This window comes from Diabrotica virgifera, chromosome 1 (assembly GCF_917563875.1).
Source record: "Diabrotica virgifera virgifera chromosome 1, PGI_DIABVI_V3a".
Taxonomy (NCBI): Eukaryota; Metazoa; Arthropoda; class Insecta; order Coleoptera; family Chrysomelidae; genus Diabrotica; species Diabrotica virgifera.
In genome coordinates, this window is record NC_065443.1 from 204,759,195 (window position 1) to 204,786,554 (window position 27,360).

Sequence of the window (27,360 nt, forward strand, 5' to 3'; positions counted from 1 at the left end):
ATAGGCTCCTGTTGCAGATTGTTATAGAAATATATAGAGACGTCACTGTGCCGACGATACTCAACGCCTAAGAAAAATATTTAAGAGCATACAGTAGCGCGTCATCAATATAACTCCGGGAGATAGTAATATCATACCTTTTTTCGTAAGGTCTGTGAAACTTTGGCAACAGTGGTAATCTTTGAAATTATCTAAGATCAATATTTTGACAATTATACTCATAGGCGCGCTGAATGGAAGTAATAGAAACCAATTTTGTTATTATTAAATAAATATTTATAAAAATAACGCAAAAGATGGAAAACGTTGAGGTTGCGAAACAAAAAGAGATGAAACTAGTGGAGATGGAAATTATCGTTATAAATGTATAATTAACATTACATTACATAGATTCCCACCTTTAAGCAGGGTCCAGACTATGTAACAAAACTTGTTAAATAACAAAGTTTTGTAACTTGTCAAAGAATTTAACTAAAAAAGTTTTAAAACACAGTGTTGTATATAACATTTTTCTGATTATATTGCATGTTTTATGTTATCCAACAGATGTCGGTAAACATCAAAGAAAGTTATAAAACATTGTTGTAAAACCACACCGCGACTGATCTACAATCTACACTTAAAAACATGTTATTGAAACATTTCTCTGGCATAGTACGCGAGCAGCAACAGTCGGGTCCGTCGGAGTCATATCCCTTGTTCGTTCTTAAGGCCGTTCCTCGCGATTCTTGGCATATCTAAATTTCAATGTAAAAGTTTAAATAAAATAACGCAAAAACTATGGCATATATTGAGATAATTCTTTTTTTATATGAAAGGAATTGAAAAGTTCTAGTGCTCTATTTGTTTTTAATTTATTAAATTGTTTAAACAATGTGTGTTTTTTAATTTTTTTTGTTTAAAATTAACGTAAAAAAATTTAAATACAAATACGTCACTAGAGAATTTTTCCCACTTTCCGAATCTGTTTTTGTTTTTAACATAAAGTGTAACACAAAGCACCTATTTTGTTTAAACTTTTAAAAAATCTCAAAGTTCTGCTAAAATTTATCTCGCTCAGTGATCACAGGCTATCCTTGTTGTCGATATCGAACAGTCAGCAAGCCAACAGGTACAGAGACCCTCTCGGTAGGGGGTATCTTGTAAATAGATAAAGCTTATTTAGACTTTTGATATATAATTCCAAGATTTTTATTATAATTTTTATTTGAAAACACCTTCTACAGAAACATTACACATAATTCTATGTTATATAATTTTATTTTATCGATCTTACTGATCGTGATAGTACTCGAATTCTTATAATATAAATATAATTAGGTGATATGTGCGTCTATAAAGTAACGCATAAATTCATTATTAGCCAAATAAACCACATTATTAGAAATTACCGAAACATGTCGATTTTTGATTTTAGTTTTCAATTTTAGTTTTTATATTTTTTCAAATTATAATCTAATATACAAGGTGAACCACCTTTGAATGATGACGTCATCACCTTTTTTAAACAAAACTCCCATTTTTTTCAATTTATAGATTTTGCTTGCTGGGGTGATTCCAAAAATGTATAACACGTTGCTTCAAATTAGTGCAGGGTGGCAAAAATAAGTGCGTGTCTATAAAGTAACGCATAAATTCATTATTAGCTAAATAAACAACATTATTAGAAATTACCGAAACAAGTCGATTTTTGATTTTAGTTTTCTATTTTTTCAAATTATAATCTAATATACAGGGTGAACCACCTTCGTATGATGACGTCATCACCCTTTTTTTTAAACGCAACCCCCATTTTTTTCAATCTACAGATTTCGCTTGTTGAGCTGATTCCAAAAATGTATAATACGTTGCTTCAAATTTAAACAAACAACATTATTAGAAATTACCGTAATAGTTCGATTTTTGATTTTAATTTATTATTTTTTCAAATTGTAATGTAACATACAGAGTGAACCACCTTCGTATGATGACGTCATCACCATTTCCTGGAATCCCCACTTTTTTTAATTTTTATATAATTTTCCAGTTATATAAATTTTTATTTATAAGAATTGAAACTCCTCTGCTTGCACCTTTTTACCATTTTTTTGTTTCCGTGAGAACATAATATAGGTATTCAATTTTAGATTTTCCATGTCTTTTACTCCTAGTCTATGTTTTTTATTGACTCACTGAATATTCTTGCTTGTCTTCTTCTTCTTTTTTTGTATAAACATGACTCTCTGTTTTTTAATGTGCCTCCAGTAAGTTGTGGTTCCATCGCTTTCGTGGTCATCCTACTGATCGTCTTCCTATTGGAGAATCATCTCTCGCCGTTCTTACTTCTCTATTTGTTGCTATGTGGCTTATGTAGTCATTCTATTCTACTCTTGTGCTTGTCTTCTTCTTCTTCTTTTTGTATAAACATGACTGTCTGTTTTTTAATGTGCCTCCAGTAAGTTGTAGTTCCATCGTTTTCGTGGTCATCCTACTGATCGTATTCCTATTGGGGAACCATCTCTCGCCGTCCTTACTACTCTATTTGTTGCTATGTGGCTTATGTAGTCATTCCATTCTACTCTTCTGCTTCTTACCCAGTTTTTAATGTTCTCGACCTTACAAGTCCGCCGTATATCTGTACTTCTAGCTCTGTCCCATAGTTTCTTACCATCGATTTTTCGAAGGGTTTTCATCTCCTCTGTTTTGAGCAATCTTTATGTCTTCTCTGTCTTAGGTCGTGCTTCTGACGCATATGTCATTATTTGTCTGACGACTGTTTTGTAAATTCTGCCTTTCATTTCTTTTCCGTAATTTTTATTTTTCCACATTGAGTCATTCAGGCAATCTGCGGCTCTATTTACTCCATTCACTTTATCTCCCACTTGTTCTATTACCTGACTCTTCAGCTCTAATTTACATCTAGATTCCGTATGATATAACCACGCATTTTTTGTTTTTTTTTTTGGAAATTAACACGTTAAATTTTTTGGCGGTTATATTAAATAGGTGCAGCATACGTTGTAAATCTGCATCCGCATCGTCTGCATATCACATTATCTTGTTGGTTTTCTCCCACTTGGTATCCTTTTTTAGTTCTTACTTTTACTCTTATTCCTAGAAGTACCTCTATTGAGTATAACAAATTAATGGATAACGCCCTTTAATTTTACCCTGTTAAATCGCTTATTAAACGAAACATAAATATCCGGTTTGTTGTATTCCAATGATTTCTTTTGAACTTTCCTCATTATAAATATAGCATCTGTTCATGATCTTCCCGACCTAAAACCTTATTGTTCTTCTGCTAATGTTGCAATTCTGTATATTCCATGCTCCTAAATTCATTATCCGTTTTGCAAGCGCGGCTCCTCCTTAGGGTCAATTGGTCAATGACCCCCCTAAAATAATCTCATAAAAATACCAATTTTATTAAAAATATCTTTTATCTAAAACTTCACTCTGAAATATAAAATTCTCTTTCAGCAGTCTGCATTGGCAAAACAAATATAATAGATATAATAACGTCGCGCCTCGCGCTATACACAAGCCCGTGGCTGGGCCGTATTTTAAATTGTCTATATACAGTTCTTATGGCTTATGGACAAATGCATGTAAAATAGAAAAGAGACGGCAGATAGCAATTTCGTGGGCGAGAGTGGGAGTGACCTTTCCGTCGTATACCTCTAGTAGAGTCGACGGCCTCACGTTTAGTTAGTTACCGTCTGCTGACCGCACTTCACGGCAGGTCTATATCGATCGCGGCGTATTTGCGTAATTTATTTTGTTTTGTTGGATTTTTTTGTGATTGTAACAAAAACAAGATGAGTGTTGTTGACGAAATAATTGCCTTAAAATCTGCTGGAACACTAAATTATGAACGGCGGCTTGAGAAAAAAGAAAGTGGTCGACCAAAACCAAACATGAATTTAAAACAAACAACAAAGGATAGGGGTAAGGACATTCAAAGATATTTTAAAGAATCAATGTACAATTTGTGTGATTGGATTTGTGGCTGCAGTGTGAGAAATGCATTTTTTTGCTATCCGTGTTTACTGTTTTCGAATGACGCTGTATGGGCGAAAAATGGAGTAACTGACATTAAGCATTTAAAAGTGAAAATTACAAAACATGCCTCTTCAACTACTCATATAAATTCATCAATGAGTTACGCAAGTTTAGGACGTGTTAACATAAGACAGCAACTTGATAGTGTATATCGTAAATCTGTGCATGACTTTAATGAATTGGTATCTAAAAATAGGTATATTTTAAACAAACTAATCGACTGTGTAAAATTTTGTGGAGTTTTCGAAATTGCATTGCGCGGTCATGACGAAAGTGACAGCTCCAATAATCGTGGAATTTTTCTGGGCCTTATCGATTTTGTTTCTGAACTGGATTTAATGTTTAAAGAACACATTGAAAAAAGTACAGTATTTAAAGGAACATCGAAAACAATTCAGAACGATATTTTAGAATCAATGTTAGCCATTGTGCATACTCATATCATGAAGGAGATTGGCCAGACAAATTTTGTGGCCATTCAAGTAGATGAGACCACAGACAGCTCCAATAAAACGCAGATGATTATCATATTGCGATATGTATTAACTGGTATTGTACATGAAAGATTTTGGAAATTTGTTAACCCCCTAGGTACTACAGCACAACATTTAACTAATGTAATATTGGAAGAACTTCAATTATTAAAAATTAATGAAGCACCTGAAAAATTGATTGCCCAAAGTTACGATGGTGCATCAGTCATGAGCGGTAAACTGGGAGGAGTACAAACAAAAATTAAAGAAATATACCCAAATGCACACTTCATTCACTGCTATGCCCATCAATTTAATCTTATCCTCCAAAAAGCGGCGAGTCAACACAAACCGATAAAAATATTTTTTGCAAATTTACACGGATTTTCGTCCTTTTTCGGCCGATCTCCAAAACGTACGATGGTTCTGGATAGAGTGGTTAAAGTAAGGCTACCTAAAGCTGCGCCTACTCGATGGGCTTTCAATACAAAATGTGTTGAAATTGTATACACTTATAAAGATGATTTAAAATCTTGCTTAGAGGAAATTATTGATGAGGAGCAAGATGGTAACAATATAAATCAAGCAACTGGTTTAAAAAGACATTTGGAAGATGAGCATTTTTTATTTTGGTTAAATTTTTTCCATAAAATAATGCCCCATGTTGATATATTGTTTAAACAATTGCAAATGCGAGACATTGATGTTATATCTGTCAAAAATTGTATCCTGTCTTTTAACAACAATATCCAAATAATTAGAAATACTATTTTGGAATCAGAAGTACCAAGCACATCAACAGCAAAAAAAAGAAAAACTACTGCAGAGGATCCAAAGCGACGAACTGCACTTGAAATTTGTGATATTATTATATCTGAAATAAATCACAGGTTTAGTTTCAATGATCATCTCATGATTTCACAGTTATTCTACATAGAGAAATTTGAAGCATACACTACCAACTTTCCGCAAAATATTTTAAAAATGGTGACGGCTAATTATCCCACAGTGAATATTTCCAAACTAAAATCGGAACTTGAAGTCTTATATTGTCGTGAGGATTTTCGCAATAGTGCTGGTGCAGTAGCCATACTTCAGCTTTTTATTAACATGAATTTGTCTGAAACATTTTCTGAAGCAGTGAAGTTATTAAATATTTTGTGCACACTCCCTATGACAACCGTGGAAAGTGAGAGATGTTTTTCTACTTTAAAAAGAGTAAAAACATTCCTGCGTAATACGATGGGACAACCTAGACTTAGTGCCTTGTCTATGCTGAGCATCGAGAAAACGCTTGTCAAGAGCATTCCAAATTTCAATGAGAAGGTCATAGACTATTTTGCAGAACTAAAGGATAGAAGAATTGACTTAAAATATAAAAATATTTAAAGTAAGTTTCGTTTTAATAAATTTACAATTTATTATACTATAAATATTCCTATCTATATATCAGTCAATAACCTGTTCATACCATTTTTCCTATATTTTTTAAAAGATTTACTCTAAAAAAAGACAAATTTAATTTTCGGAAAACTAGGGTAAATAGTATTGAGTTTTATCTAAGTCTGTATTTTTTATCTAAAATATAAATGCTAAAAGATCTTTTAAATACTTTAAAAAATCAACAGTTTGAAGTTTTCAAACCAAAATGACCCCCCTGAAGATTGACCCACGAGCCGCCGCTGCCGTTTTGATTGCCGATTTATTCTATTTATTCGGTACCTTGTTCCGTCCCTTGGTTTGGGCTTATTGGTAAGTAATTTTTTTGAGTGGTGGATCACTGGTTCTCCTCAACCACCAACCTGAAGGGCCAGATAATTTATCCTCACGGTTTTCTTCCCCTAGACTAATTATTGTCATCCATGAAGAGTTCATTCCACCTTTATTTTTGAATATGTTCATCTGCTCCTCTAACCATTGTGACCTATTTGTATTTATCTGTTTTTTTGGATATTTGACATATTCTTCATCTATGTAACCGTAGACAGTGGCTCTTACAATATACTATCAACCGAAGTCAGCTGAACCTTGCTTTTTTTTCAAGGTAATTACTTCCCTCTCCTCTTTTTATCCGGTTTGGGACTGGCAACATAATTGCTAAACTACTCAGTTCACTCAGTAGTCATTTAGACATAATTTTGGGTGCATGTCACCTAAAAGGAATGTGTGTATTCTACGGCAGAACCCATAGTGAAAGAACCTAGTCTCTAGAGCTATCCATAAATTTAAAAATCACAAAGCCAAGAACAGACACTATATTCAAAATGTTTGAAAAATTGAGGATACATTTTGGTACATGCCTTTCAAGAGCTGATTTGCCAAATCTGGAAAAAAGAGCATTTGACAACCTCCCGAAAAGAGAGTGTTATCATTCCCATACACAAAAAGGGTGATAAAATCGATTGCACAAACTATACAGGTATATCACTTATCAATACAGCATACAAAGTATTTCGCTAATACTATTGAAAGAATCTTATTTCTTTTTTATTTTGTTTTTGTTTATTTATTTAGCGTATGGTTTTTTACAGTACGATAAATACACACTTATACACCTATATGCAAATACTAAAGTAGGAGGAATGATCTCAAAATATATCGCTATAGGTATTATACATCATTTTGTTAAATTTGTTTTATTTAAAAATTTACAATTATAATCACGTTAATCCTTTCATTGTGTAGGTCCGAACCTTTCACTCCAGGGGGTGTATTGTATAATAGAATTTTTGAACTGGGGTTGAGGAAACATCAGATTGACGTAAAGAGTATTACTTCATGAACAGATTTTGTTTTGTATTGAAAGAAATTTTTGAAATAGAGATATTTTACAGTTACATTAGGTACATTATTCAAGGATGGGCCTTAAGCGATTTTGCTAAATTTTTCTTTGCTCTGTTCACGTAGGGTTATTTACGCGATGGAATGGTCGAAAGAACTGATTATTCATTTATTTGAGCTATTTCGTGAGCGACGAGTATTATGGGATTGCTACGGACTACGGGATGAGCTACACTTATGGATTTTAAAAACAGAAATAAAAACACGACGCATGGACTGAAATAGCCGTAGAAGTGAAAATAGATACAGAAACTGTGACTAAAACTAATGCACATACACCTCTAACTCAAGCTAACAAACGAAAAGCATAGATACGAAATCTGAAGAAGCGTACGCAGTAATGAAACAATTATCAAGTAACATGAAAAAGCAACATGACTTTGATATAAGTATATGGTGAATATGTAGCAACCACCTTGCGGAACCTTAACCTTAACCTTGACATAAATAATTTCTCTATACGCTGTGAGCTCGTACGTAGAGGGGATATTTACAAATTCGCGAGCGCTAGTAGTGGCAAGTCTGTAAACGTTTACCGGAAATTTGACATATATGTCAAAGTGATTAATTTAAAATTAAAATTAAAAACATTAATTATAAAAACTATTAGTTGGTCAAAGCTGTGGTATATATTTTTACCTTATATATATTTACGTTTTAAATACTGAATTTAAGTTTTTGTAATGTTCCGTGATATGTTATTATAAATTAATCTTAGCGCCATCTACACGATAATTGGGAAAGTATCCGAAGTAAGAAATTCATATTTTATCAATAGAACGTCAAAATGATTAGCAAAATCTTAAAAAAATCGATTACAATTTAATTACTTTTTTGCGTTGTAAATATTAAGCAATAACAATAAAATAATAAATTTAACAATTACCAGTGAAAGTTGAATTAGTAGTCGCTAGGAGCGACACCAGCGAAGCTCAGAGCGTATAGAGCAGAGTGTTCAGACATAGAACCTGTCACATTCACTTCATTCAACAGGCACTCAATTCACAGGCAATAATACATCCTGAGCCTTTCTCCATTCCGTCCACTACACCTACATCCGCTACTTCTCCAGCTACACCAATTACCAATTCAAACAGACACTGACACTCAATTGTGCACAGATGCAGCAGATAATACTGAGGAATTAAATTTTACAATTAAATGTTCCTCTCTGGAACAATGAATAAAAAGTTTAAATAAATATACTTACTTTTATTCTCTCTTAAACAGCAACGAAAGCGTCACAAACTACTGGCGCAACATTCGAAATACTTTCTTAGAAAATTTAAATAAATAGCTTAAACTTTAAACTTTAAACTTTGGTAGGAATCTCCACTTGCGAAGAATCTTATCATAACTGCTATAATAATATTTCTCTTACTGGAATTGCATCTTGAAATGTGCCTTTCATGACTATTTTATGGCCGATTTCATTTACGAGAAATTCAAAATCAGAACTTTTCATTCTTGAAGTTTTTAAAACTGCCATCATATTTAATTTCTCCTGTCGATGGGTCTATGTCATCTCTTTCCAGACCAGCTAAAAGAGCTGTAACACTACCTATATTTTGCTCGAGCTGCTAATGAAGGCCGCACCCAAAATCTACGTTTAACATGCGGTGTCTCCTCCACCTCCACAATATTACACAAGCTGCTGCTGCTATATGACGACATCCTCTATAAATATGACTCAATTTTGTATAATGTAATGTACCGCCTAACCTACCAGCTATCCAACTAAAATGCTGCAAAAGTTATGCACATTTTGTTGTTTTGTTTTTTGTTAGATATTTAGTCTGGATGCTCATGCTATATAACAAGTTACAGAACAAAGTTGTACAACAAATTTGTTGTACAACTTTGTTATTAACACGTTTTGTTACATAGTCTGGACCCGGCTTTAGACGTATCAGAGGAGTATGACAACTGTCACTGTGACAGTAGAATTTTATAAAATTCTCCTGTCACAGACGTCTAAAGGTGGGAAACTATGTAATGTAATGTTAATTTATACGTTTATAACTATCATTTCCACCTCCACAGTTTCATCTCTTTTTGTTACACAATGTATTATGCTTTCCATCTTTTGCGTTATTTTGCCGGTTATTAGCGCGCTCATCACTGTATTTAAGCGGAGTAATACCGTAATACCAAGAACATCCCTGGAGTCAACGTGTATTGCTGTACCAAAGAAAACAAAATCCGTATCCTGCAAAGATTCTTGGACTATCAGCTAAATGAGTCATATTTTAAAAACATTTCTAAAAAGTATACATCAAAGGATATTAGAGACTATGTGAAGAAACCTCAGCCACACAGTTTGTTTTCGGAATACAGTGGGTACGAGAGAGGCGCTCTTTAGTATACATTTGAACGATTTAGAAACGTAATTTGCGATATTTATGCATGCTCCATTGATAAACATAAAGTGTTCTATACTGTAAAGTACGCAAGCTGATGGAGGTATTAAAAAATATTGGAATAGACACCTGTGATCTAAGAAAAGAATTATTAGCAATATTTACTGGAATCACACATCGTCTATCCAGACAGAGGGAGGAAAATCAGATGATATCAAAATCAAACGTGGGATCCGTCAGGGATGTTTAATATCACCGCTGCTGTTCAACATTACTCTAAGCAGGGCAGCTTTATCCATTAGGCAATATAGGCAGTTGCCTAGGGCGGCAAGAATACTGTACAGAAAATATTTGTATATAAAAATTATGGATCTGGGATCTGTCATTAAAGAGTGTGAAACTCTTTCAAATTACTTTATATTACACCGCAAGGAAGCCAAAAAATTATGCCCAAATAAAACATATAAAGAAATAAGAAAGAGAAAAAGAAAAATTCAATTTGACGAGGAGGCCGATGATGAACTAAACTTTTCAGCTAGTGATGAGATGAAAATCCACACATTCTATATTATAATCTACACTCTGATAAAACACCTGAATAGACGTCTGGAATCTTATCGACTTATTTATCAACGTTTTCGTTTTATTAACAGATTTGTCAAAATTAAGCAATGAAGAAATTATTAAAGAAGGTGAAAATCTGATAAAAAATAAAGACGACCAAGATACACCATTCATACATGAGTGCATTCACTTAAAAGGTCATTTGGATATCACAATAAAATCACCAATTGACATAAGAAGAGTTAGTGCAGTTACTGAATGTGGATATGAGCTATTACCTTATTGAGCTTATTATAAGTTGTTACTTTAATTAGAAGAAAGGAAAAAATATTTTACGAGCAAAAAATTGATCAATGTCGCTATGACAGTAAAAGAATGTGGAGTACTTTAAAAGAAATTGTAAATAGTAGTAATAATACATCGAATTTTAGCATATTAGATAGTAGGTTAAATGTTACTAAAGACTTAAATAAGTTTTACTTTGATAGTATTGAGGGGATTGCTCAAAATATTCCTAGATCCTCAAATTTTTCTGAAATACAGCTTGATATTGTTTCTAAGATTGATCCTTTTCCCATCATTTCACTTGGTAAATTGCATTAAGTGGTAAGTAGTTTAAAAAATAAAGCAACTGGTGACGATATTCTGACAGTGTCACTGTTGAAAGGGATATTTTCAGTGGTTGGTTACCCATATACCCATTGTTAAACATATATCCTATTATATTATATTATAGCTTTTTAGCTATTACATTACAAATAAACATTTACATATATTTAAACAAATATAACTTAAAAACGAAAACTCAACTAATTCTTAAAATACAATTTTTTTTAACCTACTTTTGAAGACTTTAATATTTGGTGAATCTTTTATGCTAGATGGTAGACTGTTATATATTCTTAGTCCTTCAACAAAAAGAGTTTTTTCCATGGCATTTGTATTGAACCTTTCAATATGATAATTATCAAATCTTAAATTATACTGACCTAACAAAAGTGATCTTTTAATGACATAATTATTGAAGTATTGAGAAGCTTGCTTGTTAATAATTTTAAATATTAACACCAAACATGACTCAGTAATAAGCTGATTAACATCTAAAAAATTTAATGTTTCCAGCATAAAGTTTATAGAGGTATACTTGCTACATCCAAGGACAATTCTCATAGCTTTATTTTGAAGCAACTGCAAACGATATACCTGTTCATTTGAACATGAAATAAACAGTGACATACAATAATTAAAATGCGGAAATATTATTGTATTATACACAACCTTAACCTTCCTAGACCATCGGGAAATTTTTTTACACAGAAAATTTATATGTTTGGTAAAATTTAACTGTGGATCAAATAAAATTCCAAGATATTTAATTTCATCTACATAACTTATTATATCTTCACCTATTTTAATACTAAAATTTCCTTGATTAAATTTAGAACAATTTATCTTAGTACCCAAAATCATACACTTAGTTTTTTGAGCATTTAGTTTAAATTTATTTGCCATCAACCAATTATTAAGAATATCTAATTCATCATTTATTGTTCTGAACTAAATTATTAAAATCTTGTCCAGAGACAGAAATTAATGTATCATCTGCAAACAGATTTACAAATGAATTTTTAAGATAGAGATGTAGATCATTTATATATAAAACAAATAATAATGGTCCAAGAACGCTTCCTTGGGGAACTCCATATATAGTACCTATTTCGTCTGAAATATTATTATTTACTTTAGTTTTTTGACATCTACCGTTTAGATAATTTTCTAGCTTTTTGAACACAACTCCAGTTATTCCATAATTTTTGCATTTCGTTAATAACATCTGCCTGTCTATTGTTTCAAAATCCCTTTTTAAATCTACAAAGACACTAATTACTATTTTACCGTCATCTATATCAGCGTTTCCCAACCGGTGGGTCGCGACCCACTAGTGGGTCGCGGCCGGATTTCAGGTGGGTCGCGGCGTGGCTCTTACAGTAGCTGAATAACGTAAATATATATCATTATGGGTGAGGAATGGGTCGCGAATACGAAAAAACATCAGAAGGTGGGTCGCCAGACATAAAAGGTTGGGAACCACTGATCTATATCTTTCTTCCATGTGCAGTGCCGGATTAAGGGGGGGCTATAGGACTATTAGCCCCCGGCGGTAAATTTTGAGAGGCGGTACGTCGCTCCCATCTCGTTTTAATTCTATATGTGGATATTTCAACTTTATGGGGTTGAATTTTCTGAAATAACATGGTAATAAAACTTCGTCTCGTCACGGATAAGATCCTTACCTGCGGTACTAGGTCGCAAAACAAAAACATGTTTCATGTTTCCTGGAAATCGGCCGCCACTGCGCCTGGCGGCAGCGTGTCCGACAGGCCATGTCGTCAGTCGTGTTAGCGCAGTTTTCGAGACTAGTGTCAAATTTTACTTATATATTAGTGAAGTGTTTTCGTGACGTTTCTAAAAAATGAGCGGAAAGGAAGGAGGTGCATTTTGGAAACGACAAAAGTTAGAAAAACAACAAAAATGAAATGCAGTATTAAAAAAACCCCAAGATTCAACTTTTTTTACCAAATCCAGGCAAGATAGTATACCAACGAGCACTTCTTTTCAAGACGATCCAATTGCAACAGTTTCAGATGTTTTAGAAGGTAGGTTTATTTGACTGTTTTAGTTACTTTTTTAATAAAATAAAATTTGCAGCAGGATCTTCATTGCGTCGAGATGATTCATCCACAGCAAATTCAGACCCACTTTGTGATATCGAGTTACATCCTGAAAAGAGTTCTCCTGAACGTCAAATTCTAGTCGAAAGTGGTGTTAATCGAGTTGATTTACAAGATCCAAAATTCTGGCCAAGAAATTGTGTAGATGAAGTGCTGAAAGAATTCAAAACACAGGATCTTAATTATTTAGACTTTGAATCTTCAAAAAGAAAAATACGAAAACAAAACAGGTACTGCACTAAATCACTATTCTATAAAGTTTTAAAGAATGGTGAAAAAATTCGGCATGACTGGTTAGTTTATTCCAAAAGCACAGGCTCTTTATTTTGCTTATATTGTCGACTCTTTTCAAGCGAAAATTGCACTTTTTCCTTTTTTACTGGATTTGACGACTGGAAAAAGGCTAAAGAAAAATGTGACAGTCATGAAAGGTCAGTCGTTCATTTAGAACATCTTAAAAATTTTCTTTCAAGAAATTCATTGAGTATGAGAAAGATCGATGATTCTCTGCGGCAACAGATCAAACATGAGACCATATAGTGGCGAAACATATTACAAAGAGTCGTTAGTGTCATAAAATTCTTAGCTATAAGATATATAATTCTTAGTAGGAGACTACCTTTTAGAGGAACCGACGAAAAATTTGGTTCTACTAGCAGGGACGTATCTTGAGATTCCTGCGCCCTTGGCAAAATTCAATGCTCCCGCCCCCCCCCCCCTTCCCACAAAAAACGAGACTCCCATTAATTGCAACCACAATTCACATTCACTATGCAGTGGGACAAATTACTACAACTACTACTTTAAAATGTATTAGGTCTGGGTTCAAAAAACAATAACAATAAAGGAGGTATTTTTGAAACATTATTTATTTTACTTACTTATAAAATTATTTTACTCACTTATTACATGTAATAGTGTGATTCGAAATTTGTCAATATTATTCATGACAAAATGTACTTACTTACATAAACTATCATAACTATGCACATATTATGTTACATTACTTTAAGCGAAAACATATTGATATTATAATAATAAATAATAGCCTACAACATTTCATGAAGTTTTGATTTAAAATTAACATTTTTAGTAAATTTATTTTTGTTGAATTAACCTGGTATCTTTTATTATTGTTAAAATTTCACTTTGCGTGCTTTAATAGATGCGAATTTATTTATGACATCGTCAAAGCTAAGTTTTGAAGCTGTTTCGTATTCAATTGATAAGATTGCCAGATTGCTCATAATGCTCATGCGTGTTTGGCCAGTTCTCGACCGTAAATAGTTCTTAATAAGTTTAAGTTTACTAAATGTCCTTTCACACGATGCAACGCTAACGGGCATTGTAAGGTAAATTCTGTAAGCAACTTCAATATTAGGGTAAGCATCTCTTAGCGGGTACTTATGAATTGCCTGCAAAATTTCTAAGTGGGATGCCGAGCCCAACTGTTCAAACAGCTCGTTCTTGAAACAGCTCGTCTCTGCTGTATTTGAGGCCAGAATTTTTTACACAGTTTTCCAAATCAGAGTCTGTTGTTTTTTGCAGTGATGACCCTGATAAGAATCCAAAATCATTTGAAACTTTTGTGTAGGCCTCTGATCTTTTACTCATTTCGGTTATTAATTTGTCATAAACCAAAAAACATTCTGAGAGCACTGAGAGCATGATCAGTTCTATCTTCTGCCGCTCAACGGACTGCGCTTCTTGTGTCACCTGTATTACGCTGCCGTATTAGTATTAGCTTGCAACGCTGCAAACCATCCAGTTAACAAAACTTAAAATCCTTTATATATTACAATTATTTTTATAATGTTACTGACACCGTACCGGTATTTATGTATTCTCTTATCTTTTTAATTTTGCTAGAATACGGCATCATATTCTTTCATCGAAAGTATGAAAAAAGCTTAGTTTATAAAATTAAAATCTTGGATTTCCTAAAAGTTTTTCTTCCGCTAATTTTGCGCCCCCTCACTCTTGCGGCCTTGGCGGGCGCCTCTTTCGCCAACCCCTAAATACATCCCTGTCTACTAGCAATGGCAATTACCTTGGATTACTAGAGTTGTTGGCGGAATATCATCCTCTTTTAAAAGAACATATTGAAAAATATGCTTCAAAGGCTTCAAAATTATTTGAGAAATACGATGACGGAAGAAACATTAAATTCTTTCGCTGTTTTAAATATTAATAATGATCTGCTTAGAAAATTAGATTTTAATAAAATCATCTACTTTGCAAGTAGAAAATTTGTTTGTAAATAATTATGTTAATTTACTTTATAAGTTGTGAGTTTGTGTCTTTGTGGCTTTTTTGTATATTTGTAATAAATTACCTAATAATATTAAAATAGTTTTAATGAATTGTTAACCTAAGACGCATCTATACCTACTGTAGAATGGCGGTATAGTATGACTTAGCCTCCGGCGGTCCATGAACTAAATCCGGCACCGTCCATGTGTTACATACTAACTGGCATGCAGTTTCAGTAGAGTCCCTACATCTAAAACCAGATTGATTTACAAACAGCAAATTATATTTATTTAAATAGTTAAATAAGTGATCATAAACTAATAATTCAATGATTTTTTCGATTATCGGAAGTAAATTAATCGGCCTAAAATCTTCAAACGCCTGTGGTTTACTTATTTCTGGTACAGGTATTATGGTACTACATTTTAATACTGACGACAGAACTCCTGCTTGCAGGCAGGTATAACTATGTTTAACAATGGGTATATGGGTAACCAACCACTGAAAATATCCCTTTCAACAGTGACACTGTCAGAATATCGTCACCAGTTGCTTTATTTTTTAAACTACTTACCACTTTATGCAATTTACCAAGTGAAATGATGGGAAAAGAATCAATCTTAGAAACAATATCAAGCTCTATTTCAGAAAAATTTGAGGATCTAGGAATATTTTGAGCAATCCCCCTCAATACTATCAAAGTAAAACTTATTTAAGTCTTTAGTAACATTTAACCTACTATCTAATATGCTAAAATTCGATGTATTATTAATTACTACTATTTACAATTTCTTTTAAAGTACATACTCCACATTATTTTACTGTCATAGCGACATTGATCAATTTTTTGCTCGTAAAATATTTTTTTCCGCAAATCGCCAGGAAATTTTGACATTCCTGTCAAAATTTCTTGAAGAAAAAGTCAGGACTTCCTTACTGTAAGGAAATGTCATTTCCTTACTGTAAGGAAATGATATTTCCGTACAGTTGTTAGTGTTCTACATAAATGATAATACATATTTTTACTCATGCGATAATCCATAAAACGTCTGTATGCATTTTCGTACTTTTCTCTTGATTTCTTTGGCAATAATTCTAATGAAGCAGTATTCACTGCCTCAACCAGCTCTGGAGGAGTCCCAGGAATGGAAATTTCATCATCACTTATCATTTTACTTTCGAGAACACCAGCAATTAAATTTATAAGCGTCAAGTTTGACAATTCAACCTCAATACGTTTCCATAGTAACCCAAGTAATTTTATTAGGAATTTCAAAGCACCATTTATTTGGGAATAAAATTATCGCTTTTTTTTTAAATCAATCAATATCTGTCGAATTTTAAACGATTTGCGGAAAAATAGTATGTTTACCTCGTAGGAAAAGCCACATTCCTGGACTCTGTGTTGCTAAGTCTCGGCTTGCGCCTCGACTTAGCAATCTTCACAGTCGTCCAGGAATGTTAAGCTTTTCCTACCCGGTAAACAATGTACTATTCCTTTCTTCTAATTAAAGTAACAACTTATAATAAGCTCAATAAGGTAATAGCTCATATCCACATTCAGTAACTGCACTAACTCTTCTTATGTCAATTGGTGATTTTATTGTAATATCCAAATGACCTTTTAAGTGAATGCACTCATGTATGAATGGTGTATCTTGATCGTCTTTATTTTGTATCAGATTTTCAGCTTCTTTAATAATTTCTTCATTGCTTAATTTTGACAAATCTGTTAATAAAACGAAAACGTTGATAAATAAGTCGATAAGATTCCAGACGTCTATTCAGGTGTCTTATCAGAGTGTAGATTATAATATAGAATGTGTGGATTTTCATCTCATCACTAGCTAAAAAGTTTAGTTCATCATCGGCCTCCTCGTCAAATTGAATTTTTCTTTTTCTCTTTCTTATTTCTTTATATGTTTTATTTGGGCATAATTTTTTGGCTTCCTTGCGGTAATATAAAGTAATTTGAAAGAGTTTCACACTCTTTAATGACAGATCCCAGATCCATAATTTTTATATACAAATATTTTTTGTACAGTATTCTTGCCGCCCTAGGCAACTGCCTATATTGCCTAATGGATAAAGCTGCCCTGCTTAGAGTAATGTTGAACAGCAGCGGTGATATTAAACATCCCTGACGGATCCCACGTTTGATTTTGATATCATCTGATTTTCCTCCCTCTGTCTGGATAGACGATGTGTGATTCCAGTAAATATTGCTAATAATTCTTTTCTTAGATCACAGGTGTCTATTCCAATATTTTTTAATACCTCCATCAGCTTGCGTACTTTACAGTATAGAACACTTTATGTTTATCAATGGAGCATGCATAAATATCGCAAATTACGTTTCTAAATCGTTCAAACAGCACGTGTATACTAAAGAGCGCCTCTCTCGTACCCACTGTATTCCGAAAACAAACTGTGTGGCTGATGTTTCTTCACATATCACATAGTCTCTAATATCCTTTGATGTATACTTTTTAGAAATGTTTTTAAAATATGACTCATTTAGCTGATAGTCCAAGAATCTTTGCAGGATACGGATTTTGTTTTCTTTAGTACAGCAATAAACGTTGACTCCAGGGATGTTCTTGGTATTACGGTATTACTCCGCTTAAATACAGTGATGAGCGAGCTAATAATAACCGGCAAAATAACGCAAAAGATGGAAAGCATATTACATTGTGTAACAAAAAGAGATGAAACTGTGGAGGTGGAAATGATAGTTATAAACGTATAAATTAACATTACATTACATAGTTTCCCACCTTTAGACGTCTGTGACAGGAGAATTTTATAAAATTCTACTGTCACAGTGACAGTTGTCATACTCCTCTGATACGTCTAAAGCCGGGTCCAGACTATGTAACAAAACGTGTTAATAACAAAGTTGTACAACAAATTTGTTGTACAACTTTGTTCTGTAACTTGTTATATAGCATGAGCATCCAGACTAAATATCTAACAAAAAACAAAACAACAAAATGTGCATAACTTTTGCAGCATTTTAGTTGGATAGCTGGTAGGTTAGGCGGTACATTACATTATACAAAATTGAGTCATATTTATAGAGGATGTCGTCATATAGCAGCAGCAGCTTGTGTAATATTGTGGAGGTGGAGGAGACACCGCATGTTAAACGTAGATTTTGGGTGCGGCCTTCATTAGCAGCTCGAGCAAAATATAGGTAGTGTTACAGCTCTTTTAGCTGGTCTGGAAAGAGATGACATAGACCCATCGACAGGAGAAATTAAATGTGATGGCAGTTTTAAAAACTTCAAGAATGAAAAGTTCTGATTTTGAATTTCTCGTAAATGAAATCGGCCATAAAATAGTCATGAAAGGCACATTTCGAGATGCAATTCCAGTAAGAGAAATATTATTATAGCAGTTATGATAAGATTCTTCGCAAGTGGAGATTCCTACCAAAGTTTAAAGTTTAAAGTTTAAGCTATTTATTTAAATTTTCTAAGAAAGTATTTCGAATGTTGCGGCAGTAGTTTGTGACGCTTTCGTTGCTGTTTAAGAGAATAAAAGTAAGTATATTTATTTAAACTTTTTATTCATTGTTCCAGAGAGGAACATTTAATTGTAAAATTTAATTCCTCAGTATTATCTGCTGCATCTGTGCACAATTGAGTGTCAGTGTCTGTTTGAATTGGTAATTGGTGTAGCTGGAGAAGTAGCGGATGTAGGTGTAGTGGACGGAATGGAGAAAGGCTCAGGATGTATTATTGCCTGTGAATTGAGTGCCTGTTGAATGAAGTGAATGTGACAGGTTCTATGTCTGAACACTCTGCTCTATACGCTCTGAGCTTCGCTGGTGTCGCTCCTAGCGACTACTAATTCAACTTTCACTGGTAATTGTTAAATTTATTATTTTATTGTTATTGCTTAATATTTACAACGCAAAAAAGTAATTAAATTGTAATCGATTTTTTTAAGATTTTGCTTATCGTTTTGACGTTCTATTGATAAAATATGAATTTCTTACTTCGGATACTTTCACAATTATCGTGTAGATGGCGCTAAGATTAATTTATAATATAACATATTACGGAACATTACAAAAACTTAAATTCAGTATTTAAAACGTAAATATATTTAAGGTAAAAATATATACCACAGCTTTGACCAACTAATAGTTTTTATAATTAATGTTTTTAATTTTAATTTTAAATTAATCACTTTGACATATATGTCAAATTTCCGGTAAACGTTTACAGACTTGCCACTACTAGCGCTCGCGAATTTGTAAATATCCCCTCTACGTACGAGCTCACAGCGTATAGAGAAATTATTTATGTCAAGGTTAAGGTTAAGGTTCCGCAAGGTGGTTGCTACATATTCACCATATACTTATATCAAAGTCATGTTGCTTTTTCATGTTACTTGATAATTGTTTCATTACTGCGTACGCTTCTTCAGATTTCGTATCTACTGCTTTTCGTTTGTTAGCTTGAGTTAGAGGTGTATGTGCATTAGTTTTAGTCACAGTTTCTGTATCTATTTTCACTTCTACGGCTATTTCAGTCCATGCGTCGTGTTTTAAAAGGTATTGGCAACATTATACACCTAAAATCGACCGTTTCTATGTTATTTCAAGTTGAATACACCAATTTGAGCATGCACCAAAAAAACAAACTCTTCTCACCGACCACATCTCTTTTTGTATTAGAACTAAAAGATTTATGAAGGAACGAATCCCTTTGTTTTTTACAAGCTACAGCAATATTTTATATAGTTTTTTCGTTAGATGCATAGTTTTTAAGGTATTCGCAAAAAAACCGACCGAAAAGGTGTCATGTTTCGATGTTTCAATGAAAATGGCCACTATTCAAAAAGTATTGAATTTTCAAAAAAATATATACAACAGATTTTCCTTAGAATTAGGTTTTCTGGCCACTTCTGTGGTTATTTTAACCAAAAAATTGTCCACCCCCGAGAAGGGGTGGGAACCACCCCCAAGATAAAAGCGTACATCGGCATAGGGTAGACTTTATTTCTTGAGCTATTTCTACTTACTCTGAAAATATCAAGTAAATCGATGTAGTAGGATGGAATTCGGAGCCAAATACCCTCATTGCCCTATAGATGTGTGATAGGAGAACAACTCTGAACAAATTGATACTGAAAAAATGTTTCATATTTTCAAGACCTGGTGGGAGACTCTTAGGCAAGACATGTCTGTGAAGGTCTGATTATTATTTTTAAATACTCTTGTATCCTATGGCGACTAACTCTATGTTCTGTAAATGTCTTGAAAAAGAGTCTTTCCTCATTCACATTTATAAATATAGAGGTTCGACAATTTGATCTAACATTGTCTAGTTTCAACATATTTTATTCTGCTTTAAACCTATCACCATTACATTTTTGTATTTACTGTTACATATTTTAAATTAATTTAACTCATAAATCGGGTCAATCTGTATGCATAGATAGGCAAGCAGCCATTGGGGCAATAGCGTCACACTGGTATGGACTCAGAGGTCCAGAACCGGTCGTGGGAGTTCCAAAAAGCACGTCCGCAACCGGAAAAAGTTTGGATCCGAAGACAACCTAACTTTTACTGGAAAAATATTCCCGGTCAAACACATGGAAAAATATATGTAAAACATATATCGGATTTGCTAATAGGGCTGAAGTACTGTGGAAAACAAGCAGGAATCCGCTCAGAGTCGTAACAGGCTTTCCTTACTGGACATGCGCCAATCAAAGGACACCTTTTTTTGAGGAGGTGGTAGTGGTAAATATTCTAAATACCGTACCTGGCCGTGTCCACTTAAGGATGGCTAAGCGTGTGTTGGATTCAGAGAGGAAGAGTTTACCCCCATGCATTTCCCCCTAAGAAGTCCTGTCTACGGGCACCCTCTGGTTAACTGCCTACCAACTAAAGTCCTTCAACCTTCTCCCCCGGTGCACCCGGTACAAATTCCTTGGCGGATGTAACTTCGAGTGCAACGGGGCAGTCTGTCATGCCTAATACGGCTTAGATAACTTTTCTAAAAGGAGAAAAGAAAACAATGTATACAACAGGCAAATAATTTTCTATATGATGTTATGCTTAAAAATATACACATATTTACACATACACACATTCAAACATACATAGTACACACAAACACATATACACATATATACTTCGTCCGTCGTTTAGTCCCATCAATCTAGTATAAGTCTATCCACCTTGATCCTCTCTTGCTCTCTCAAGCGTCTCCTTTTTCTTCATAATTGCGGTTATCAGATCGACCACTAAATTAAAGTTATCTTTGCTTTGCAAAGATTTTTTCATAATGTTATCAGTGGAGATTTCTCCTAACCTTGTTTTAGAATCAGTCTCTCTCTTTCAAAGAGCCTGCAGGCAAATATGCAGTGTTGAGCGTCGTCTCTAACGTTGCATTCTGAACATTGGTCATCTACTGTCTTCTTGATAAAATACGTATACGATCTAAAGAAACCATGGCCGGTGAGGAACTGTGTGAAATAGTAATTTAATCTTATATACTTACATGCAGACCAGGCCACCACATCTGGAATGAGTCTTTTGGTCCATTGAGCCTTTTCGATTTGTGCCTCCCATTCACCTTGCCATTCTTGATACATCTGTCTTCTTACCTCAGACTTTATGTGGGGCAAGTGGCCGTAATCATTTGCATATAATAGCGTTCTTTCTTTGGCTAGGAGGTGAATGGGGAGCGTACCTGATATGGCCTGAAGGGCAATTGTCGAGGTAGTCCGGTACGCACTTGTTAGTCTCAAGAGGGGTTTTCTTTGCGATTTTTCTAGCATGTTTTTATACTTTGTCATTCTCAAAACTTCGTACCATATGGGGGCACCATACAGAAGACTAGAATGCACTACCTGAAGGTACATTCTTCTTTTATGGCTGCTTGGTCCGCCGATATTAGGCATGATCTTTGACAATGCAGTAGTTCTTCCTTCTACTTTCTGGACTATTTTACTCAGATGTTTGGTATATCTAAGACCTGTATCCAGGTGTATGCCCAAGTATTTAGTACAATTTATCGGCTCTATTCTTGTACTACCTACCATGAAAGTTAGATTGGGTCGTTTTCTTTGGCCTTTTAAAATGACAATTTCTGTTTTATGTGTAGCCAATTCGAGATCTTGTTCCCTCATCCAGTCATATACTTTCCTACAACTTTTATTCACTATGTCTTCTAAGTCCCAGTTCGTTTCAGTCTGAATCAGTAACGCTAGATCATCTGCATACGCAATAGCTTTGACTTTACTTCCATAGGTAATATCCAGAACCCCGTTATACAGAACATTCCATAATGTTGGTCCCAGTACGGATCCTTGCGGTACTCCTGCTGTGGTTTGCAGGTCTTTAGGCTTCGCCACCTGGACATACCTTTCATTAAGGTAGTTCTTAATTATATTTACTAAATATTCTGACACTCTTGATTTTTTAAGAGCTTTGACGATGTGACCCCAATTGGCTAAATTAATCCATTTTTCACATCGAACATCACGACAGCGGCCCATCTTTTCCTCGTCTCTTTGACCGTGTCAGTTATTGCCTTTACCGCATCTATTGTGGATCTGGATCTTCTAAATCTGTACTGTCTATCATAGATACTTCTGTTTCTTTGCAGATCCTCCTCCAGGCGATTCTTTATTAGATATGCATAGAATTTTCGCAGGCAATCCAACAGGCAGATTGGCCTGTATGAGTTGGCTATATCGGGGTCTTTACCCGGTTTCAGAATAAGCGTTAATCTGGCCTGTGGGGAACTCTGACGTCTGGTCGGGGAACTCTTGCATATGGAGGAGATTGTTGAAAATCCTCCTGATTATTTCAGGATATTTTCCTATGATGATCTTAATCGCTTCTGGAGGCACACCATCTGGACCAGCTGCTTTACCTACTTTTATACTACTTCCTGTTTCTGCTATTTCCTCCGCCGGGGGGACACCTGCATGCAATAAGATTGTTTCATGGAGGCTTGATCTGCCGACTCTATAGCAGATAACCTGAAACAGTCCTCAGCCTTGGTTAACTCAAATTTCGCTGAACCTATTTTAAAAGTAAATCAATTTTGAGGATTTTTATTGCAGGTTAAAAGATAGTACCTACATATACCATGATGGTTTGCAATATGAAAAAGACTGGAACTACCTAAGAATGCCAGATAGAGCTTATATGGAAGAAATCAACTGCGGTTTTCGACCTCCAGGTACTGAATTAGTATCAAATAAGAAAATCGTTACAAAAATACCACCAGATACTTTCGAAACAGGAGACGAGGGGTATTACGACGACAAAAAGAAAATTATCTATTCTAAAGATCACAAAATGCGAAGAATAGTTGACGCACATGAGGTAACCACAATAATCTTGACACTTATAATATTATTATATGTATATATGTATCTTCTTCTTCAGGTGCCCTAACATGGCAATTCTGATCATGTTTACGGCACTTTTGAATAGCTCGACCGATCTGAGCTCAAACCAGTCCCGCGTAGTTTGGAGCCACGAGTGTCTTCTACCGCCTAACCTACCCTGTTGTCTATTTATCCCTAGATAATCAACTGAAATAGACGGTATTTATCGTGTCCTATACGTGTCACAATATGTGGCCTAGATACGTTTTCTGTGTTTAATTATGCTCACAATTTCTTTCTCTTTACCAATTCTGTGGACTAGCTCTATGTTGGTGACATGTTGGCAGGTACATCCACATTTCGAATGCGTCTCAGTCAGCATCCAGACCTCCGCACCATATAGTATGATAAGAAAATGTAGCAACTGTAGTATGATCAGAAATGTTAACTAGTTGTAGGAGAAGAGAGAGATCCTTGCTTATGAAGAGCTTTTTCATATTGTTAGGTGCTGTTCTAGCTCATTCTATTCTCGCATTAATTTCTGTGGTCTGTCTCCATTTTGCACTTACGTTGTAGCCAAGGTATTCATAACATTCTACATATAGACCAGTAAGGATCTGTGAAAAAACGTCTATTTTTGGATGTGAAAGGTGGCATTCGGATTTTTGCAGATAAAGTTAGGTGACATCTTCAGTAATAAGTAATAATAATTGACTTATGCTCCTTCTAAATATGCCCGGAACATTAATAAAAAAAATTAAAATATTTAAACATTTCGAAAAACGTCGATTTTTTTCTGCTTTCTTTGCTTATAACTTTAAAACGATTCGTTTTGGAACAAAGTCGTAGAGAAATAAAATAAAGATAATTGAATTTTGTATGATATACGACTGGTCAAAAATGGCTTAACGTATTACCTTTTCTGCAATATAGCAATAAATACAAAATAAGGGGGCAAAATACGCCTGTTGTTATTCAATGTTTTTAACCACTTTGGTGGCACTTAGAACCATAGTAATTCGCTTAGGAAATTCTTTGTAACATACTTAAACCGTGTACCAAATTTCATTAAAATCGACCTAATAGATTTTGCATAATAAATTTGCAATCTAAATGTTTTTAAAAAAGTTCAAATTTTTTAAAATCTTTCTGAACAAAAGTAGACCATTTAGAAGTTGCCTAATTTTTAACATATAAAGAGGTGCTCTACCTATCTAATACACTTTACAGAATTAAAATTGGATTATTTAAGGGGCCTCAGCAATGTTTTAAACTTATAAACAATTTTTTTGGCTTATAAACAAATAGCTTTGTTTAATAATAAAAAAATTAATTTTTAGCAATGCAAATAATTAAAACCGGTATAATTTGACTTAAACTTTCAAATGCTGTCAGAAGAATTGCTATTTTATTTTTTAATCAAAAGTTATTCGCGTTCAAAAATTGCAATTTTTCGAATTTTTGAAAGTTCCACTGCGTTTATCTCGAAAACTATGCATCCTACGAAAAAACTTGTAAAAACATTTTTTGCTTAGAATGACCCAAAAAATACAAAACAATGTTTTATTTTGCCAAAAATCGATGTAGTCCAGAAAGCCACTGCGCATCCGCTAGGGAAAATATTCTAATTCGGATTTTTGCACAATCTTACTCAAAAAGGACTCCTTTTAACAAATTTGCATGTTGCCAGGACCAAAAGGTGGTCAAAAATTTTTTAAACGTTTTTTTTTGTTTTTTTCCTAAAATTATTTTTTTTTTTTTTGATGGAAAAAAGTTTTTTTGAGTTTTTTGGATCATTCCAAACAGAAAAGGTCTTTAGTGACTTTTCTCTAAAAATGATAGTTTTTGACATATAAGCGATTAAAAATTGAAAAATGGCGAAATCGGCCATTTTTAACCCTCAAAAACTATGTGAAAAACTAAAAATTTGAATGTTGCCAAGGTAGGTAGATATTCCTTAAACATCGATTGATGAAATCCCGAAGAGTTTTTTGCAATACAATATTCAAAACTCCTCTGTTTTTTAATTGCTAATCAAGCGTGCGCGACACTATTTTCTACCGACAGTATGGTGCAAATGAAAGGAATAAATTCGTTATTTCGTAAACCGGCGGCTTTAACGAAAAATCCCGAAACAAGTCGATTTTTATTTTTAAGTTATGATATTGTGGCATATATGGTATACTAGTGACGTCATCCGTCTGGGCGTGATGACGTAATCGATGATTTTTTTAAATGAGAATAGGGGTCGTGTGGTAGCTCATTTGAAAGGTTCTTCAATTCTCTATTCAGTAATGTAAACATTTACATAATTATTTATACAGGGTGTCCTTCTACTTCTTTTTTTTTGTCAAATAATTTTATTTAATAAAAATTTTTTGGACACCCTGTATAAATAATTATGTAAATGTTTACATTACTGAATAGATAATTGAAGAACCTTTCAAATGAGCTAGCACACGACCCCTATTCTCATTTAAAAAAATTATCGATTACGTCACCACGTCCAGATGGATGACGTCACTAGTATACTATATATGCCACAATATCATAACTTAAAAATAAAAATCGACCTGTTTCGGGATTTTTCCTTAAAGCCGCCGGTTTACGAAATAACGAATTTATTCCTTTCATTTGCACCATACTGTCGGTGGAAAGTAGTGTCGCGCACGCTTGATTAGCAATTAAAAAACAAAGAAGTTTTGAATATTGTAGTGCAAAAAACTCTTTGGGATTTTATCAATCGATGTTTAAAGAATATCTACCTACCTTGGCAACATTCAAATTTTCAGTTTTTCACATAGTTTTTGAGGGTTAAAAATGGCCGATTTCGCAATTTTTCAATTTTTAATCGCTTATATGTCAAAAACTATCATTTTTAGAGAAAAGTCACTAAAGACCTTTTCTATTTGGAATGATCCAAAAAACCCAAAAAAACTTTTTTCTATGAAAAAAAATAATTTTAGGAAAAAAACAAAAAAAAAACTTTTCAAAAATTTTTGACCACCTTTTGGTCCTGGCAACATGCAAATTTGTTAAAAGGAGTCCTTTTTGAGTAAGATTGTGCAAAAAATCCGAATTAGAATATTTTTCCTAGCGGATGCGCAGTGGCTTTCTGGACTAATGTTATGTAATTCCTCAAGTTATTTGTTTATAACAATCTTATCGACATCCGGATCGACTGTTACCCAAAAAAATCGTGTTCCACGGGTCAAAAAATACATAAAAATCTTGGGTAAGTCCATCTAAATAAAGGAGCCCGTAGCACACCCTCCTGGCCACAGGACTAATTTGTTTATAAGCCAAAAAATTGTTTATGACTTTAAAACATTGCTGAGGCTGCTTAAACAATCCGATTTCAATTCTGTAAAGTGCATTAGATAGGTGGAGTGCTTCTTTATATGTAAAAAAATTGACAAATCTTTGTATGTTCTAGACTTTGTTGTGCAAGACTTTAAAAAATTTTAATTTTTTAAAAAAAAGTTTAGATTGCAAAATTATTATTCAAAATCTAGTAAGTCAATTTTAATGAAATTTGGTGTACGGTTTTAGCACATTACAAAAATTTTCTAGGAGAATTAGGAAGGTTCCAAGTGTAACCTAAGTGATGGAAAATCATTGAATAAGGACAGGCTTGTTTTGCCCCCTTATTTTATATTTATTGCTATTTTGCAGCAAGGGTGATAAATTAAGACATTTTTAAGAAATCACATCTGATAGAAAGTTTAA

General features: G+C 33.8%; 1 protein-coding gene across 1 annotated transcript in view; it reads left to right on the plus strand.

Annotated features, from left to right (window-relative positions):
* LOC114335260 (MORN repeat-containing protein 5-like) overlaps positions 1–27,360 on the plus strand; it is a 63,455-nt gene that overhangs the window by 23,485 nt on the left and 12,610 nt on the right. The window contains exon 3 of the mRNA XM_050646446.1: positions 23,362–23,626. Within this exon, the coding sequence (XP_050502403.1) occupies positions 23,362–23,626 (265 nt within the window). The remainder of the gene's footprint in view (positions 1–23,361; positions 23,627–27,360) is intronic.